Source organism: Sus scrofa, chromosome 6 (genome assembly GCF_000003025.6).
Source record: "Sus scrofa isolate TJ Tabasco breed Duroc chromosome 6, Sscrofa11.1, whole genome shotgun sequence".
Lineage (NCBI taxonomy): Eukaryota > Metazoa > Chordata > Mammalia > Artiodactyla > Suidae > Sus > Sus scrofa.
The window spans coordinates 165,363,820-165,381,952 of NC_010448.4; the positions used below are offsets into that span (position 1 = coordinate 165,363,820).

Below are 18,133 nucleotides of genomic sequence, written 5' to 3' on the forward strand. Positions count from 1 at the left end.
AAAAATTGGTTTTTAGGATACCATGCTCTTTAGTTCTCCCTCTCCTTCTTTAATTGCTCTCTCTCGGTTTCCTTTGCTGGTTCTGCCTCGTTTCCCTGACCACTAAACATTGGTGTACCCCAGAGCTTAGATCTTGGACCTCTTGTCTTATGCAACTGTGTTCATCTTCAAATAACATCTGTAGGCGGACAACTCCTGACTTTCTCCACCTAGCCCAGAACTCTCACCTGGACTTTCGATTCTTCAGGTAGGCGGGAGGATCTTCTGCTCTTGATGTTCCCTAAGGCGTCTCAAACTTAGCATGTCTAAAACCAAAATGTTTTTTTTCCTCTTTAAGCATGTTCCTTTTACATATCTTTCTTTATTCCAATAAATGACAATTCTATTCTTCTCATTGCTTCAGATAATAACCTTGAAGTCACCTTTACCTTGTCTCTTTCTCTAATACCCATATCCAGGCCATCAGCATATGTCAGCTTTCTCTTCCACATATGTTCAGAATCCCACCATTTCTTGTATTTCCACTGCTACTACCCTTGGCCAAGACACCATCATGTCTTGCCTAGATTATTTTAAAAGTCTCCCAACTGATCTTTCTGCTTCTACCCCTGACGACCTTGAATAGTTTCATCTCAACCTAGCAGCTAGAGTAAGCCTTTTAAAACGCAAGATAATGTTATTCTGCTCAGACCCTCTTGTGTTGCCTCATCTTACTCGGTAAGAGCCAAAGGCCCTTACAGTGACTTTCAAAATCTTTGATATCTTTTTACTTTGTCTCCTGCTCCTCTCCTTTTTGCTCATTCAACTTCAGCATCCCTGGCCTTGTCACTATTCCTGGGATATACCAGACGTGCTTCTGCCTCAGGAGCTTGCACTTGCTCTTCCCTCTGTCTGGAAAACTTCTCCCCCAGATACTTGCTGTGCTAGCTCCTATGCTTCATTTAGGACTCTGCTAAATGTTATCTGAACAGAGTGGCTTTTCTGGTGTAAAATACATCAAATAACAATCTCTCCACCCCTCAACTATCTCTTCCCTTTACTCTGCTTAATTTTTTCCCATAGGATTTATTATCATTTGGTATATAGGTATTTGTTTTTATATTATATCTTAATGAAAAATTATCCTCTTTATAAACTTAAAGATGGAGATATGGAGTTCCCGTCGTGGCTCAGTGGTTAATGAATCTGACTAGGAACCATGAGGTTGTGGGTTTGATCCCTGGCCTTGCTCAGTGGGTTAAGGATCCAGTGTTGCCATGAGCTGTGGTATAGGTCGCAGATGTGGCTCAAATCCCGCTTTGCTATGGTTGTGGCAGTAGGCTGGGGCTATAGCTCTGATTAGACCCCTAGCCTGGGAATCTCTATATGCTGTGGGAGAGGCCCTAGAAAAGCAAAAAAGACAAAAAACCAAAATAAAAGAAAAAAGAAAAAAAGCTGGAGATAGGTTTCTCATGCTCCTAAATTGTAAGTTCCGTGAGAGCATGGAGTCTCTCTGACTTGTTTATTATTATGTGCACTGTGCCTCATACAATTCCTGGCACATGGTAGATACTCAGTAGTTTTTTTTGGCCACACCCTTGGCGTGTGGAAGTTCCTGGGCCAGGGATCGGACTCTCGCCACAGCAATAACCAGAGCTACAGCAGTGACAACATCAGATTCTTAACCCACTGAGCCAAAGGAACTCCCTCTGTAAGTTCTTTTTGAATGAATGAGTGCCTTTTAGTTTTCTCTAGCAGAGAGACCAGCTTATAACATTTATTGTGGGCATATATACCTATAGAAACTGGATTTGATCAGGCGGTCCTTCTAATGTACATTTTATAGGAATAGTCCTTTATCCATTTAAATACCTTCTAAGCATTAAATTTAAACCAATCCATAGATTCAAACCTATTGTGTTTGTCTTTTCACAAATCTCAGTGCTTCATTTATCATGTGTAGTGACATGGGGTAAAGAGATACAGAAGCATATTTTTTTCCCCATTCAGTCTGCATGCTGCTATGAGAACAGTTGAGTGGGAATGAGTGCTACTATATTTTGCTATGATATAATGAATCAACTTGCTGTGGTCTTAGATTATACCTTATGGGACTTAAAAAACATTGCCGTTTTAAGCTTTGGTTATAAATTATCTTTTAAGAGACCATTGGACATTACTCAGTGAACAAAAGTGGTCTAAACTATTCAAGCATCAAATTACATCCAGATAATATAAATGGCTCTTCAAAAGCAGTACTTTGTAAAACAGTTGAATGACAGTTGAATCATTTACATATTATGATAGCTTAAAAAGCCATTTCCAAGAATTATAAGCAAATATAAAAGACAAAATAGTGGAAGATGCAAGATTAGTTACTCAGTTATAAATCATTCAGGAAGCTTAATTATGTTTATACACTAACAGTAAAGCTCTGAGTGTTGTGTTGGTGTGTGTGTGACAAATGGTTATCACCCCCTTTTCACATAGAGATTGCTTCTGCTTCCCTCCACAGATATATAACACATAGCTTTAGATCCTAAAGAGTTTTCTTTGTTCTTCCTGAAAAAGTAGATACAGAATTTAAACTTAATTCATTCAGAAAATAAACAAAAGATACAATTTGTTTTAGTTGTCTTTTTTTATTATTTTTGCTAAATTTCTTGATCATGAAAGCTGTATAAGTATGTTGATCTTTATAAACTTTTATTATTTTTTAGGACCGAACTTGCAGCATGTGGAAGTTTCCAGGCTAGGGGTCTAATCAGAGCTGCAGCAGCTGGCCTACACCACAGCCACAGCAACGCCAGGTCCGAGCTGCGTCTGCAACCTACACCACAGCTCACAGCAATGCCAGATCCTTAACCCACTGAGCAGGGCCAGGGATAAAACCGGTATCCACATGGATCCTAGTCAGGTTCGTCACCACTGAGCCACGACGGGAACTCAAGTATATTACCTTTGATTTAGTAATCAAAATGTTTTATAGACAAAAGAAGTAGTTGTAAAAATAATATATTATGTATACTTTTATACCCATAATATATGCCTGTTTACCCATTCCGTCTCATTAAATACTGATATTTGTTTATAATGTGACACCGCGCTTTCATATCTCCATGTAAAAGTAATGCTTTAATAGAATTTTTTGGGAGAAGAATCTACAGCTGTTGTTTTGTTGTTCACAGGAAGGGAGGCAATAATAAGCTAATAAAGATCTATCATCGAGATGGTAAATACGGCTTTTCTGATCCTCTGACGTTTAATTCTGTGGTGGAACTCATTAACCACTATCATCACGAATCTCTCGCTCAGTACAACCCCAAACTTGATGTGAAGCTGATGTACCCAGTGTCCAGATACCAACAGGTAGGATGACACAAGTTCTTGACAACTAACGGGCAAGTCGTTGTTTAACGTCACTGGATTCTGCTTCATCAATCTTATCAGTTAAAAAAGAGAAATCCAGGTGTTTTAAATTTCCTCCTTAAGATTTAAGGTGTTTTTTGGAGTTCCTGTTGTGGCGCAGTGGAAACAAATCCAACTAGGAACCACGACGGTGTGGGTTGGATCGCTGGACTCGCTCAATGGGTTAAGAATCTGGGTGTTGCTGTGAGCTGTGGTGTAGGTCACAGACATGGCTCAGATTCTGCATTGCTGTGGCTGTGGTACAGGCTGGTAGCTGTAGCTCCGATTTTACCCCTAGCCTGGGAACTTTCTTATGCTGAGGGTATGGCCCTAAAAAGCAAAAAAAAAAAAAAAAAGATTTAACATATTTTTGGAACTTATTTTGTGGCTCCTATCCATTAATAGCTTGTTGCATGTGTTTATTTATATAAAAATAATTCTGTTTATATTTCCTATTTATACTAAAAATTTTTAAAGTATTAACAATTTTGATGTAATTTAAAGGTTAATGAAAGGATTAACGCTTTTGGATGCTTGATATTAAGACAGTGGCTTAAACTTAAAGCAGAAATACAATTTAAAAATAAATAGGGGAAGTTCTCATTGTGGCTTAGCAGTAATGAGCCTGCCTAGTATCCATGAGGATGAGGGTTTGATCCCTGGCCTTGCTCAGTGGGTTAAAGGCTCTGGCGTTACGGTGAGCTGTGAGATACAGTGTAGGTTGCAGATGTGGCTCGGATCCTGGGTTGCTATGGTTGTGGCATAGGCCGGCAGCTGCAGCTCCAATCTGACCCCATGTGCTACAGGTGTGGCTATTAAAAAAAAAAAAAAAAAAAAAGGAGTTCCCGTCGTGGCGCAGTGCTTAACGAATCTGACTAGGAACCATGAGGTTGCAGGTTCGGTCCCTGCCCTTGCTCAGTGAGTTAGGGATCCGGCGTTGCCGTGAGCTGTGGTGTAGATTGCAGATGCGGCTCAGATCCCGAGTTGCTGTGGCTCTGGCGTAGGTCAGTGGCTGCAGCTCCGAGGGGACCCCTGGCCTGGGAACCTCCATATGCCGCAGGAGCGGCTCAAGAAATAGCAAAAAGACAAAAAAAAAAAAGTGGAAAAATCCATGTTTCAAAATTTTTTGTCTGTTTTGGCCACCCTGTCCCATGTGGAGTTACTGGGGCAGGGATCAGACCTGAGCTACAGTTATGACCTATGCTGCAGCTGCAGCCACTGCCAGATTCTTTAAGCCTCTGTGCCATTGTTAACGTTCTTTATTTCTTTTGTTTACTTATATAGGATCAGTTGGTAAAAGAAGATAACATTGATGCAGTAGGTAAAAAACTGCAAGAGTACCACTCTCAGTATCAGGAAAAGAGTAAAGAGTATGACAGGCTATATGAAGAATATACCAGAACATCCCAGGTTAGTATATTTTTATTGTTTAGGTCGTTAAGTATGCAGTAAGTATTATAGTTATATCAGATATTCTGTAATTTTAAAATTGTCTATAATTCACCTGACAATCTTCAGCTATCTTAATATCTTTAAATGTTTTTGATTCAGAATTTTGTTTTTATTGCAGTATAGTTGATTTACAGTGTTGTGTTAGTTTCTGGTGTACGGCAAAGTGATTTCAGTTATATATATACATATATACATACATATTCTTTTTTCATATTCTTTTCTATTATGGTTTGTTGCAGGATATCGAATGTAATTGATTCCCTTCATTATACAGTAGGCCTTGTTGTTCATCTGTTGTATGTGTAGTAGTGTGTATCTGCTAATCCCAAACTCCTAATTTATCCCTCCCTGCCCCCTTCCCTTTAGTATCCACAAATTCTGTCTCTGAGTCTGTTTCTCTTTTATAAATAGATTTGTGTCATGTTTTTTTAGATTCCACATGCAAGTGATATCATATGGTGTTTTTTTTTTTTTAAGTTACACTTGAATTGGTTTAATTTGCCCTGAATTGTTACATAATATATAAAAAGTGCTGGAAACTTTTAACTAAGTTTTGCATCTTTAGGAAATAGAGTTTGTTGCAATATTCGGGTCAATAGTGGCCTAAAAAATATATTAAACAAGGTTTCTCATGTACATAGATATGTTAGTCTGTGTTGATTAATAAATTATAGTAGCATTAATCCATTTTACCAAATTCAAAGTGAATCTTCAGGGCAACAATAGCTTGCCTGAGTCATTTCTAGTTTGTAATATTAATCGGTTTTTTTCCTAGTGTTTGTGTTGTTGCACAGATTGCTCTTTAATATTTCTTTTCTTTTGCTTTCTTTCAATTTTATTTGCTCCTCTTTTTCTAGCTTTTTTTTTTTTTTTTTTTGCTTTTTAGGGCTGCACTTGCAGCATATGGAGGTTCCCAGGCTAGGGCTCCAGTTGGAGCTACAGCTGCCAGCCTACACCACAGCCACAGCAACATCAGATCTAAGCCGCGTCTGTGACTTACACCACAGCTCAGGGCAATGCCAGATCCTTAACGCTCTGAGCGAGGCCAGGGATTGAAACCGCAACCTCATGATTCCTGGTTTCTGCTCTTCCACGACAGGAACTCCCTGACTTCTTTTTAAAATTTTATTTTGGCTGCACTGGAGGCATGCAGAAGTTCCTAAACAGGGATCAAACTCGCGCTACAGCAGCGACCCAAGCCACAGCAGCGACCATGCGGATTTTTAACTTGCTGAGCCATGAAGGAGCTCCTGTAGTGTACCTGTTTTTTTTTTTTTTGGTCTTTTCTAGGGCCTCACCTGTGGCATATGGAGGTTCCCAGGCTAGGGGTCTAATGGGAGCTATAGCCGCCAGCCTATGCTACGGCCATAGCAACTCGGGATCTGAGCCATGTCTGCGACCTACACCACAGCTCATGGCAATGCCATATCCTTAACCCACTGAGTGAAGCCAGGGATACCCGCATCCTCATGGTTCCTAGTTGGGTTCCTTAACCACTGTGCCACGACAGGAACTCCTGTAGTACACCTTTTGATTCCTCACTTCTTTCCTTTTCTGTATGTTTAAAAATTTTTCTTAGTGAATACCTTGGAGATTATCATTAATATATTTTAATATCAATTAATATCAAATAACCTAGTTTGAATAATACCAAATTATTGAATAAATTTTCAGTAGGTTATAAATACTCTGCTTCTGGAGTTCTCTCGTGGCCCAGCAGGTTAAGGATCTGGTATTGACACTGTACAGGCCCGGGCCACTTCTGTGGTGTGGATTTAAGCCCTGGCCTCGGAACTTTTGCATGTTGTGGGCGTGACCAAAAAAAATTACTCTACTCCTGTACATTTTTATTTTTCCCTTTATATTGTTATTGCCACTTACTACATTTTGTTACATTGTATGCCCATCAACATAGATTTGTTGTTTTGTGCATTTGTCTTTTGAATCATATAGAAAAAAAGGAGTGTTAACAAACCAAAGTACAGTAATACTGGCTTTTATATTTACTTACGCAGTTTTCTTTTTTTTTCTTTTTAGGGCTGCACCTGCAGTGTCTAGAAGTTCCCAGGCTAGGGTTCAATCAGAGCTACAGCTTCTGGCCTACGCCACAGTCACAGTGACACCAGGTCCTTAACCCACTGAGCGAGGCCAGGGATTAAATCCGCATCCTCAGAGATACTAGTCAGATTTGTTACCGCTGAGCCGCAAGGGGAACTCCTGTATGGTATCTTCTTTATCCATTCATCTGTCACTGGACGTTTAGGTTGCTTCTATGTCTTGGCTATTGTAAATAGTGCTGCAGTGAACACTGGGGTGCATGTAGCTTTTCAAATTATGGTTTTCTGTATATATGCTCAGAAGTGGGATTGCTGGGTCCTATGGTAGTTCTGTTTTTAGTTTTTAAAGGAACCTCCATACTGTTCTCCACAGTGATTGTACCAGTCGACATTCCCACCAGCAGTGTAGGATAGTTCTCTTTTCTCCACACCCTCTCTAGCATTTATTGTAGACTTTTTTTTGTACCTGGGGCATATGGAAGTTCCCAGCCTAGGGATCAAACCTGCACCACAATTTTTTTTTTTTTTTTTGTCTTTACGGCCCCACTTGCAGCATATGGAAGTTCCCAGGTTAGGGGTAGAATGGGAGCTATAGCTGCCAGCCTACACCACAGCCACAGCAACGCAGGATCCGAGCCGAGTCTGTGAACTACACCACAGCCCACGGCAATGCTGGATCCTTAACCCACTGAGCGAGGCTGGGGATCAAACCTGCGTCCTCATGGATAGTAGTCAGATTCATTTCCTCTGAGCCACGACGGAAACTCCCTGTGCCACATTTGTTATGCCACAGCTGCAACAACCTGGATCCTTATTCCACTGGGCCACAAGGGAACTTCTTGTTTGTGGACTTTTTGGTGATAGACGTTATGACTGGTGTGAGATGATGCCTCATTGTAATTTTGATTTGCATTTCTCTAGTAATTAGTGATATAGAACATCTTTTCATGTGCCTTTTGGTCATCTGCATGTCTTATTTGAAGCAATGTCTGTTTAGATCTGCCAGTTTTTTGATTAGATAGTTTGTTTATTTGATATTGAGCAGCATGAGCTGTTTGTATATTTTGGAGATTAATCCCTTGTCAGTTGCATCGTTTGCAAATGTTGTCTCCCATTCTGTGGGTTGTCTTCTTGTTTTCTTTATGGTTTTCTTTGCTGTTCAAAAGCTTCTAAGTTTAGGTCCCATCTTTTAATTTTTGTTCTTGTTTCCTTTACTTTAGGAGACAGATCCAAAACAATAATACTGTAATTTATGTCAAAGAATGTTCTGCTGTGTTTTCCTCTAAGAGTTTTTTAGTATCTGGTCTTATATTTAGGTCTTTCATCCATTTTGAGTTTATTTTTGTGTATGTTGTTAGAGAATATTCTATTTTTTTGGTCTTTTTTTTAGGGCTGCACTGTGGCATGTGAAGGTTCCCAGACTAGGAACTATAGCTGCTGGTCTATGCCACAGCCACAGCACTGCCAGATCCGAGCTGCACCTGTGACCTACATACACCACAGCTCACAGCAATGCCAGATCCTTAACCCACTGAGGGCGGCCAGGGATCAAACCTGTGTCCTCACGTTACTCTGAGCCATGGCGGGAACTCCAAGAATATTCCAATTTCATTCTTTTACATGTAGCTATCTAGTTTTTCCAGCACCATTTATTGAAGAAACTCTCTTTTCTCCATTAAATTATTTGTTCTAGGGAGTTCCCATTGTGGCTCAGCAGATATAAACCCAACTAGCATCCATGAGGATGTGGGTTCAATCCCTGACCTCGCTCAGTTGGTTAAGGATCTGGCATTGCTGTGAGCTGTGGTGTAGGTAGAAGATGTGGCTCGGATCCTGTGTTGCTGTGGCTGTGGCTTAGGCCAGCAGCTGCAGCTCTTTTGACCCCTTGCCAGGAAACTTCCATCTATATGCCACAGGTGTGGCCCTAAAAAGCAAAGAAAAGAAATTATTCTAGTTCTGTGAAAAATGCCATTGGTAACTTGATAGGGATTGCACTGATTCTATAGATTACCATGGGTAGTATAGTCATTTTGACAATATTGATTCTTTCAATCCAAGAACATGATAGGTCTTCTGTCTGTTTGTATCATCTTTGATTTCTTTGTTTCTTTGTTTTTTTCTTTTTTTTTTTTGGCATATGGAAGTTTTCAGGCCAGGGATTGAATCCGAGCCACAGCTGTGATCTGCACCACAGCTGCGGCAATGCTGGATCCTTCACCCACTGTGCCACGCTGAGGATCAAACCTGTGCCACCACTGAGGTAGCTGGGGCAATGCTGGATCCCTAACTTGCTATGCCACAGTGGGAACTCCCATCTTTGATATCTTTCATCAGCATATTACAGTTTTTGGAGTACAGGTTTTTTGCCTCCTCAGGTAGGTTTATTCCTAGGTGTTTTATTCTTTTTGATGTGAAGGTAAATAGGAGTGTTTCCTTAATTTCTCTTTCTGATCTTTTGTTGTTAGTGCATAGAAATGCAACAGATTCCTGTGTGTTTTGTATCCTGTAACTTCACCAAATTCATTGTTGAGCTCTAGTAGTTTTCTGGTAGCATTTTTAGGATCTTCTCTGTATAGTATCATGCCATCTGCAAATAGTGACAGTTTTACTTCTTTTACAGCTTGGATCCTTTTTATTTCTTCTCAGATTACTGTGGCTAGGACTTGCAAAACGGTGTTGACAAAAAGTAGTGAGAGCGGACATCCTTGCCTTGCTCCTGATCTTAGAGGACGTGCTTTCAGCTTTCACTGTTGAGTGTGATGTTAACTGTCAGTTGTCCTATATGGCTTTTTTTTTTATATTATTTTAGTCTTTTTAGGGCTGCACCTGTGGCATATGGAGGTTCCCAGGCTAGGGGTCAAATTGGAGCTGAAGCTGCTGGCTTACACCACAGCCACAGCAACACAGGATCCAAGCCGAGTCTGCTACCTACACCACTGCTGACAGCAACGCTGAATCCTTAACCCACTGAGCGAGGCCAGGGATCGAACCTATGTCCTCATGGATACTAGTTGGGTTTGTTAACCACTGAGCCACGATGGGAACTCCCTATATGGCCTTTATTATGTTGAGGTAGCTTCTGCTATATCCCCTTTCTAGAGAGGTTTTTTTTTTTTTTTTTAAATCATAAATGGATGTTGAATTTTGTCATAAGCTTTTTCTGCCTCAAGTGAGATGATCCTTTGGTTTTTATTTTTCAATTTTTTTTTGTCTTCTTTTTGTGTGTGTGATTTCTTGGGCCACTCCCACACGTGGAGGTTCCCAGGCTAGGGGTCCGATCGGAGCTGTAGCCGCTGGCCTATGCCAGAGCCACAGCAACGTGGGATCCAAGCTGCGTCTGCAACCTACACCACAGCTCATGGCAGTGCCAGATCCTTAACCCACTAAGCAAGGCCAGGGATCAAACCCGAAACCTCATGGTTCCTAGTCGGATTCGTTAACCACTGAGCCACGACGGGAACTCCTTCAATTTGTTAATGTGGTGTATCACACTGATTGACTTAGGGATATTGAAGAATCTTTGCATCCCTGGAATAATTCCCACTTGATCATGGTTTATGAACCTTTTAATCCTTGTTGGATTTGGTTTTCTAGTATTTTGTCGAGGATTTTTATGTCTATGTTCATCACTGATATTGGCTGTAATCTTTTTTTTTTTTTTTTTGTGGTGTCTGGTGTCTTTGTCTGGTTTTGGCATCAGGGTTAGGATGGCCACACGGAATGAGTTAGGAATAGTTTCAGAAGGATTGGTGTTAACTCCTCTCTTAAGTGTTCAGTAGAATTTGCCTGTAAAGCCACCTGGTCTTGGACTTTTGTTAGTTGGAAGTTTTTAAATCACAGATTCAATTTTAGTATTTGTGAGTGGTCTGTTCATATTTTCTATTCCTGGTTCAGTCTTGGAAGATTGTACCTTTCTAAAATTTATCCACGTCTTCTAGGTTGTTCATTTTATTAGCATATAGTTACTTATAGTCTTTTATGGTCCTTTGTATTTCTGTGGTGTCAGTTGTAACCTCTTTTTCATAAGTAATTTTATTGGTTTGAGCCCTCTCCCTTTTTTTCTTGCTGTTCCTTAAATGTCTTAGACATGCTTCCTGCCTTCAAGTATTTACACTGGCCCTTTCCTTGCCTGAAACACTTTTCCCTCAGATAGCTACCTGGTTAACCCCCTCACCTCCTTCAAGGCTTTGCTCAAATGTCATCTCAGCAAGGCCCACTTGACAACTTTATTTAAAATTCCAACTTGTATTCCACCTCTCCTTTCCCATCCTGCTTTTCTCTTCACCAGAAGAAGGTATGTAAAGGTTTATCCACATTCTAACAAAGTATGTAATTTATTTACTTATGTCTATTATTTGTTGTCTGTATAATGCCCTAACTATAAGTTCCAGAAAGGCAGCAATCTTTATTTAAGCTTGTTCACTTATTTATCTCAAGTGCTTAAAATAATGCCTGGCGTGTAGTTAGCGTTCAGTTGTTTGTTGAATGAACTTCCGCAAGACAATGAATGAAAGCACTCCCTCCTTGTCAAGAGCCTGAAGTCAGACTCATGGTACAAACTGAGCCTCAGAGAGGACTAACCCTCAGGGAGATGGAAGAATGTATCTCCTCTGTCTGTAAGTGTTACAGTGTTTCTCAGTGGTTCAGACCTCCTCTTTTTTTTTTCTTTCCCTGCGAAATCTTAGATAAAATGTAGATTGCTCTGATGCAATTGAATTCTTCCCAGAGAATGGGAAGAGATGGTATATCCCAAGTCAGTGTTGGCACAGTGTGAGAATAGCCTGCATGTGGGGATATTTGGTATCTGAATTACTTAGATATAATTAGGAGGAAAGTGATGGGACTAAGTGATGGTTTGGGATGAGAGATGGGAATTCGGCAGTGAGATGACTTGACTTTGGAAAGAGCGTCTCTGTGGAGTGGCGATACAGAGCAGAATAGAGTGAGGTGAAGTAGGAATGAGTGATGAAGAGGGAAAAGGCAGACGCTTAACTGTGACTGGAAAAGAATTTAGGGTTAAGGATTTTTTTTTCCAAAGTAGTGTTACTAGAACTTGTTTGTTACTGATGAGAAGGAGCCATGAGACTGGACGGGTGAACGATGCACGCGAGGCTAGCCGATGTGATGGAACGAAGTACCTGAGAAAGGAAAGCGAGGCGAGACCCCGAGCACATGTAGATAAGAGGAAGAGAAAGGAGAGAAAGATCACAAGTACAGGTCGGTTTATGGTTTCAGTGGTAGGTTTAGTGACCTTGTTTAATGGGCAAGTTGCTGCTTTGGCAATGACACCAGACACTTTTCCTTTTCCTGCCCTACCCACCAGTACATATGCCGGTGTTAGTTACGTCAAATGATCGGTATTTTCTTTACAAGTGCAGAGCCAAAACCTTAATAAGTAATTTGTAACCTTAGAAGGGAGCTAAGACCCTCCACCATGATTTGAGAGTTGTGCAGTTTATAGCTAGATATTTAGATATGGGCATCCCGGTAAAGTTGACATTTCTATTTGAAATATGTGTGATATGACCTCAGCCTTATGGGGCATCATAAGACTCTAGTGTCCCTCATCTGCTATCCCCTTATGTTCCAGCTCTACAGAGCTATTGATGATTACTGAACATCCACTATTATTTCATGTAGATACCATGCTATGCCATCTATGTGCCATGCTAAATTTTCTTCTCCTTCCCCAGTGCTTTAAGGCTTAGCTCAAATGTTGCCTCCTCTGTGAAATCTTTATAAGCAGTAAGTAACTGTTCCCCCCACTTAATTGCCTCTATCATGACATGAAACAAAACCTTATTCAAATTCAGAAATCTATTTCAGCTGTATATTCTGAATCCTGGAGGGCAGGCCCCGTGTTTTATTAATCTCCTTAACACCAGATGGTACTTTCTATATAGTGGATTCTTAATAATTATTTGAAATTAATCAGTGCTGAATAGTTGAGGAATTATCCCATAAGCATCAAAACTTTGAAAATTTTGAACATTCAGTATAGCAATCTTTCTAGATCTATGCCTCTCTTGACTTTCTAAAGTAAATTGAAAAAAAATTTAACACTCTTTGAAGATTTTAGGAAGATCATGTTTCAGATGCTAAAGTCTGCCGGTACCCTCAGAGCTTGTTGGAACTACTGGAGGACCAGTTAGCCTAGTGTGAAAGGCTTAGCCTCCTGGGCTTCTGTTTTGTTGAGTTCTTAGTTTTTCATCTTATTTGAAAGCAGCTATTCTTTTCCTTTTAATTTTCTGCTTCTAATTGTGTTAATCTACTAACAAACCTGTTTGGAAAACAACGTGCTTTAGAAATGACGGTAAGAATAAAGAGACTCCATAGAGTTCTTTTGGGAACAAGGCTTGGCATGTTTGGTGCATAGACTCCTCCCCTCTGTCTCTTCACTCCTTCAGCACCTTTTAGAGGTCAGCACTGCAGTAGTTACAAAGGCAGAACTTTATTCTTGTCTTAAATCTCTCTAGCAACTCAGAGGCCTTTCTGTGGTTCTCAGCTACATTTCAGATAATAGCTATTCTTGAGTGATGTATTTTGCATATAGGTAATAAGGGGAAGGGTTTAGTATGGGGTCTTGTTTGGGCCTCTTAATTTGATTTTACATGGAATCATCACTTGAATTATAAGATTTAATACTTAAGTTTACAAAAAATATAGGTAATGAAGTGTGTGTTTTTTTCTCCTATAGGAAATACAGATGAAGAGGACTGCAATTGAAGCTTTTAATGAGACAATTAAGATATTCGAAGAACAGTGTCACACACAAGAACAACATAGCAAAGAATATATTGAGCGATTTCGGAGAGAGGGGAATGAAAAGGAAATTGAACGGTAAGTCTGCCCAGTACCTCCAAGTGCATCAGTGAGCCAAGACTTCTTTTTTTCTCTAGTAACCTCTGCCACGTCTGATTTCACCCCCTCGAGCTTGACAGTTGGGCCACATGGAATTGCTTGCTGTTACACTCATGGCAACAAGCCGAACCTTCTCTCTTTTTCATTCTTTTTCCATCGTCCTAAATTGTTGACCCCTGCTCATCCTTTAGGACTCCGCTTAGATATGGCTTCCTGGAAAATCTTCCCTGATTCCCTAGACTGGTTTAGGAGATTTTTGTCCCCACCCCAGTAGTGTCTGATCCTGATCCTTACCGTAACATTTGCCGAAGGTCACACTCACCGAACTGGGAGCTCGTGGACAGTAAGGATGGTGGCTTATTTTCCCTGAGAGCTCCAGCACATGTATTGTGGTGCCTGAGTATATAGTGGTGCTCATGGAATATTCGTGGAACTGAAAACAAGTAGCCGCAGTCTGAGAATAAAGTGAAGGCAGATCAAGACCAATGGGCAGGGAGACCAGCCTGCATGTTGCAGGTGATTCAGTGCATCGCTGCATCTTTGTGGTCATCAGGTTAAAAGATAATGCAGCCCTGAACCAGAGTAATGGCAGGAAAGGAGGGGGAGTTGATGGAAATGCTGAGGACTTGATGCCCACCCAGATACGGCAGGTGTGGGAGAAAACCGAGATCACTCCTAGGTTTCTAATATGAGCGACTGAGGGATGATGTTATTCCAAATGGGATACCTGAGGGGAGTTCAGGTTTGAAACCAATGGGTTTTGAGGCCCTGTGAGAACTCAGGTGGAGTTATCTCAGAGGCAGATAGCTGGTTATTTGGAATTGGAGCTCAGGGTACAGAAAGGATTTGGGAGGCAGAAGTGTGTAGGTCATGGCAGAGACTAAGGATGAGGTTACACAGAGTGAGAAGCATGGGACGTACTGGGTCTGGCACCTAAAAGGGTATTGGGAACTTTTATCAAAGCAAATTTCGTGGAGTATCAGAAGACTAAGGCAAATAGTAGTGGGTAGAGGAATGAAAAGTGGGTAACAACTAAACATGGGAGTTCCTGTCATGGCTCAGAGGTTAACGAACCTGCCTAGCACCCTGAGGACTCGGGTTCGATCCCTGGCCTCGCTCAGTGGGTTAAGGATCTGGCGTTGCGTGAGCTGTGGTGTAGGTCGCAGATGTGGCTCAATCCCGCACTGCAGTGGCTCTGGTGTAGGCCGGCGGCTACAGCTTCAGTTCAACCCCTAGCCTGGGAACCTCCATATGTTGCCGGTGAGGCCCTAAAAAGACAAAAAGACCATAAATAAATAAATAAATAAAATGAATCATATGCAAGAGAAAAGCAAAATTATTTCTTATATTAGCACCAAAGTGTAACTGAACTCCTGTGTATATAAGAACAGAATCAAGTGTTGTGAGGCACTGTAACCTAATGGTTACAACGTGGACTTGGACTCCATACTTAGCATTACTAGCTGTGTGACCCTGAGGGACCGACTTAACTCTCGGGGCTTGTTTCTTCCTCCATAAAGCTGTGGATAATGCCTTGTTGAAATTCTGTGAGAACTAAGTGATACACACACAGACTCTTGGTACAGAAAGGTGTGTGTGTGTGTGTGTGTGTACCGTGTATGTGTGTATCTTGACATGGTATCAATAAATGACAATTATTATTAATATAAAATAGGAAAGAACTTGTCGTTTCGTTGCGGCGGGAATTGAAGTAGCATGATGAGGAGTTCCTTCTGTGGCACAGGGGGCTACGAATCTGACTGCAGCAGCTGGGGTCATTGTGGAGGCACGGGTTTGATCTCCAGCCTGGCACAGTGGGTTCAAGGATCTGGTGTTGCCACAGCTGTGGCATAGGTCGAAGCTGTGGCTCAGATTTAGTCCCTGTCCATAATGGCTGCAGATGTGCCCATTAAAAAAAGAAAAGCCTGATGAAGTTTTAATAAGTAATATAAAGCTACGCATGATTGAGGGACAGATGAGTAATACAGACAGTTGTTGCCTCAGGGTTCAGAGTACAGCAAACCTTTGTGTGCTGAAGCAGCTTAGGCCGTCCTCTACTGAGTAAGTGCTTACTGGGGTGTCCCAGGCTCTGTTGAGTCCTTTTTACATATATTACCACATTTAATCCTCGCAGTAACCAAGGGCCCAACACGATCGTCAGGATTCTCCTCCCCCTCTGTCTTTTGGCTCAGTTGTCCTGTGTCGGCTTCATCCTTAGGCAGGCTTTCCCCATGAGGTAGCAGCGTTAACTGCTGGGGGAGCCTTAGAATCACATGTTCATAATTTAACAATCCCAGTGGAAAGAGAGAATCTCTACTTAAATTATTTTAGCAAGAACCCTGAATTTGACTCTCATTGAGTCAGTTTGGGGATTATTCCCATTCCTGAACAAGTCACTGTGGCTTGAAGTAGGGATGGGATGGAACGGAATACTCTTATTGGCCAGGCTGGGTTGTGTGGACATTCCCCGGTGAATCTGAGGTGGGGGCGGGAACCCTTCCCCGAGGGGAACATCAGGCTGCTGCTCCCGGAGGAGGGATGGATCTGTGCCAGGCAGAGACAACGGATGTCCTTCACACATGGGGTACTGGGGCTGAGCTCACACTATCGCATACTTCTGAAGCTTGGTTCCTATTTTAGCCTTAACATGTCAAATATTTTCACAGAATTATGATGAATTATGACAAATTGAAATCACGTCTGGGTGAGATTCATGATAGCAAAATGCGTCTAGAGCAAGATTTGAAGAAACAAGCTTTGGACAACCGGGAAATAGATAAAAAAATGAATAGTATCAAACCTGACCTGATCCAGCTGCGCAAGATCCGAGATCAGCACCTTGTGTGAGTATTGTGGGCCCGGGTGGCAGGAGCCACCGCCACCCGGTTACGGCTGACACTGGAGACGCTAGAGGTAGAGGAAGAGATTTGTAACTGAAAGCCGGCCAGTGAGATTGTAAGATTCAGAGAAGCAGTCCCGTTAGTAGTGGGTACCGGCGTCTGCCTCAAGCAGGGTGTGGGGCCACTGAGACGGTAAGACTGAATCCATACAGATGGGCAGAGTGATAGAGCTTAGAAAGTACAGATCAATTAATGTCTGCCTAAAATACAAAAACCACAGAGAAAAACCACAGAGACACAAGTTACCCCTCATGGTCACGTAATTATTTGTATAATAATAATATACAAATAAGTATACAAAACAGTCCATTTAAAGGGTTTTTAGGGAGTTCTCGTTGTGGCTCAGTGGTTAATGAAACTGACTGGCATCCATAAAGATGCAGGTTCGGTCCCTGGCCTTGCTCAGTAGGTTAAGGATCCGGTGTTGCCGTGAGCTGTGGTGTAGGTTGCAGATGCGGCTCGGATCCCGGATTTCTGTGGCTGTGGCGTAGGCTGGCGTCTACAACTCCCAGTTGGATCCCTAGCCTGGGAACCTCCATATGCTGCAGGTGCAGCCCTAAAAAGACAAATAAAATAAAGGGTATTTATACTTTTATGTTTTAATATTCTAGGAGTTCTCATTGTGGCTCAGCAGAAATGGATCTGACTAGTGTCCGTGAGGACACAGGTTCAATCCCTGGCCTTGCTCAGTGGGTTGAGGATCTGGCATTGCTGTGAGCTATGGTGTAGGTTGCAGACTCAGCTCTGATCTGGCATCGCTGTGGCTGTGGTGTAGGCTAGTGGCTACAGTTCCAGTTCAACCCCTAGCCTGGGAACCTCCATATGGCGCGGGTGCAGCCCTAAAAAGGCCAAAAAAAAAAGTATTAAATTCTATATTTAAGTAATAGAGGTGTGTTGATAGCAGGGATGAAAGATGGCACACTTGAGGAGTGATGGAAAGGTGATTTTTAGCTGTATATACAGATACTATCTAAATAAAGGTTGAGGAGTTCCCGTGGTGGCGCAGTGGTTAACGAATCCGACTAGGAACCATGAGGTTGCGGGTTCGATCCCTGCCCTTGCTCAGTGGGTTGAAGATCCGGCATTGCCGTGAGCTGTGGTGTAGGTCGCAGACACGGCTCGGATCCCGCGTTGCTGTGGCTCTGGCGTAGGCTGGTGGCTACGGCACCGATTGGACCCCTAGCCTGGGAACCTCCATGTGCCGCAAGAGCGGCCCAAGAAATGGCAAAAAGACATAAATAAATAAATAAATAAATAAATAAATAAATGTTGAAAGATGTATTGTCAGAACAAGATGTGTGGATTAGATTTTTAGAAGGCCAGATGGCTGCTTCATAGAAGGAGAAAATCCATAAGAAAGGACAGTGTATTATGTTTAATTCTGGGTAAAAGTATAGACTATTACGAAATATGTTTATGGGTGACTTTGATGCACGTAATCCACTCAGTTCAGACTCTTGGCAGGAGGAGATGGAG

General features: G+C 41.7%; 1 protein-coding gene across 6 annotated transcripts in view; it reads left to right on the top strand.

Annotated features, from left to right (window-relative positions):
- The window catches only part of LOC100511937 (phosphatidylinositol 3-kinase regulatory subunit gamma), a 134,409-nt gene that overhangs the window by 95,560 nt on the left and 20,716 nt on the right, over nucleotides 1–18,133 (top strand). For all 6 annotated transcript variants that reach the window (XM_013999442.2, XM_021096722.1, XM_021096723.1 and 3 more), the window contains exons 4-7: nucleotides 3,168–3,348; nucleotides 4,672–4,797; nucleotides 13,594–13,736; nucleotides 16,424–16,600. In XM_013999442.2, coding sequence (XP_013854896.1) covers nucleotides 3,168–3,348; nucleotides 4,672–4,797; nucleotides 13,594–13,736; nucleotides 16,424–16,600 — 627 coding nt within the window. The remainder of the gene's footprint in view (nucleotides 1–3,167; nucleotides 3,349–4,671; nucleotides 4,798–13,593; nucleotides 13,737–16,423; nucleotides 16,601–18,133) is intronic.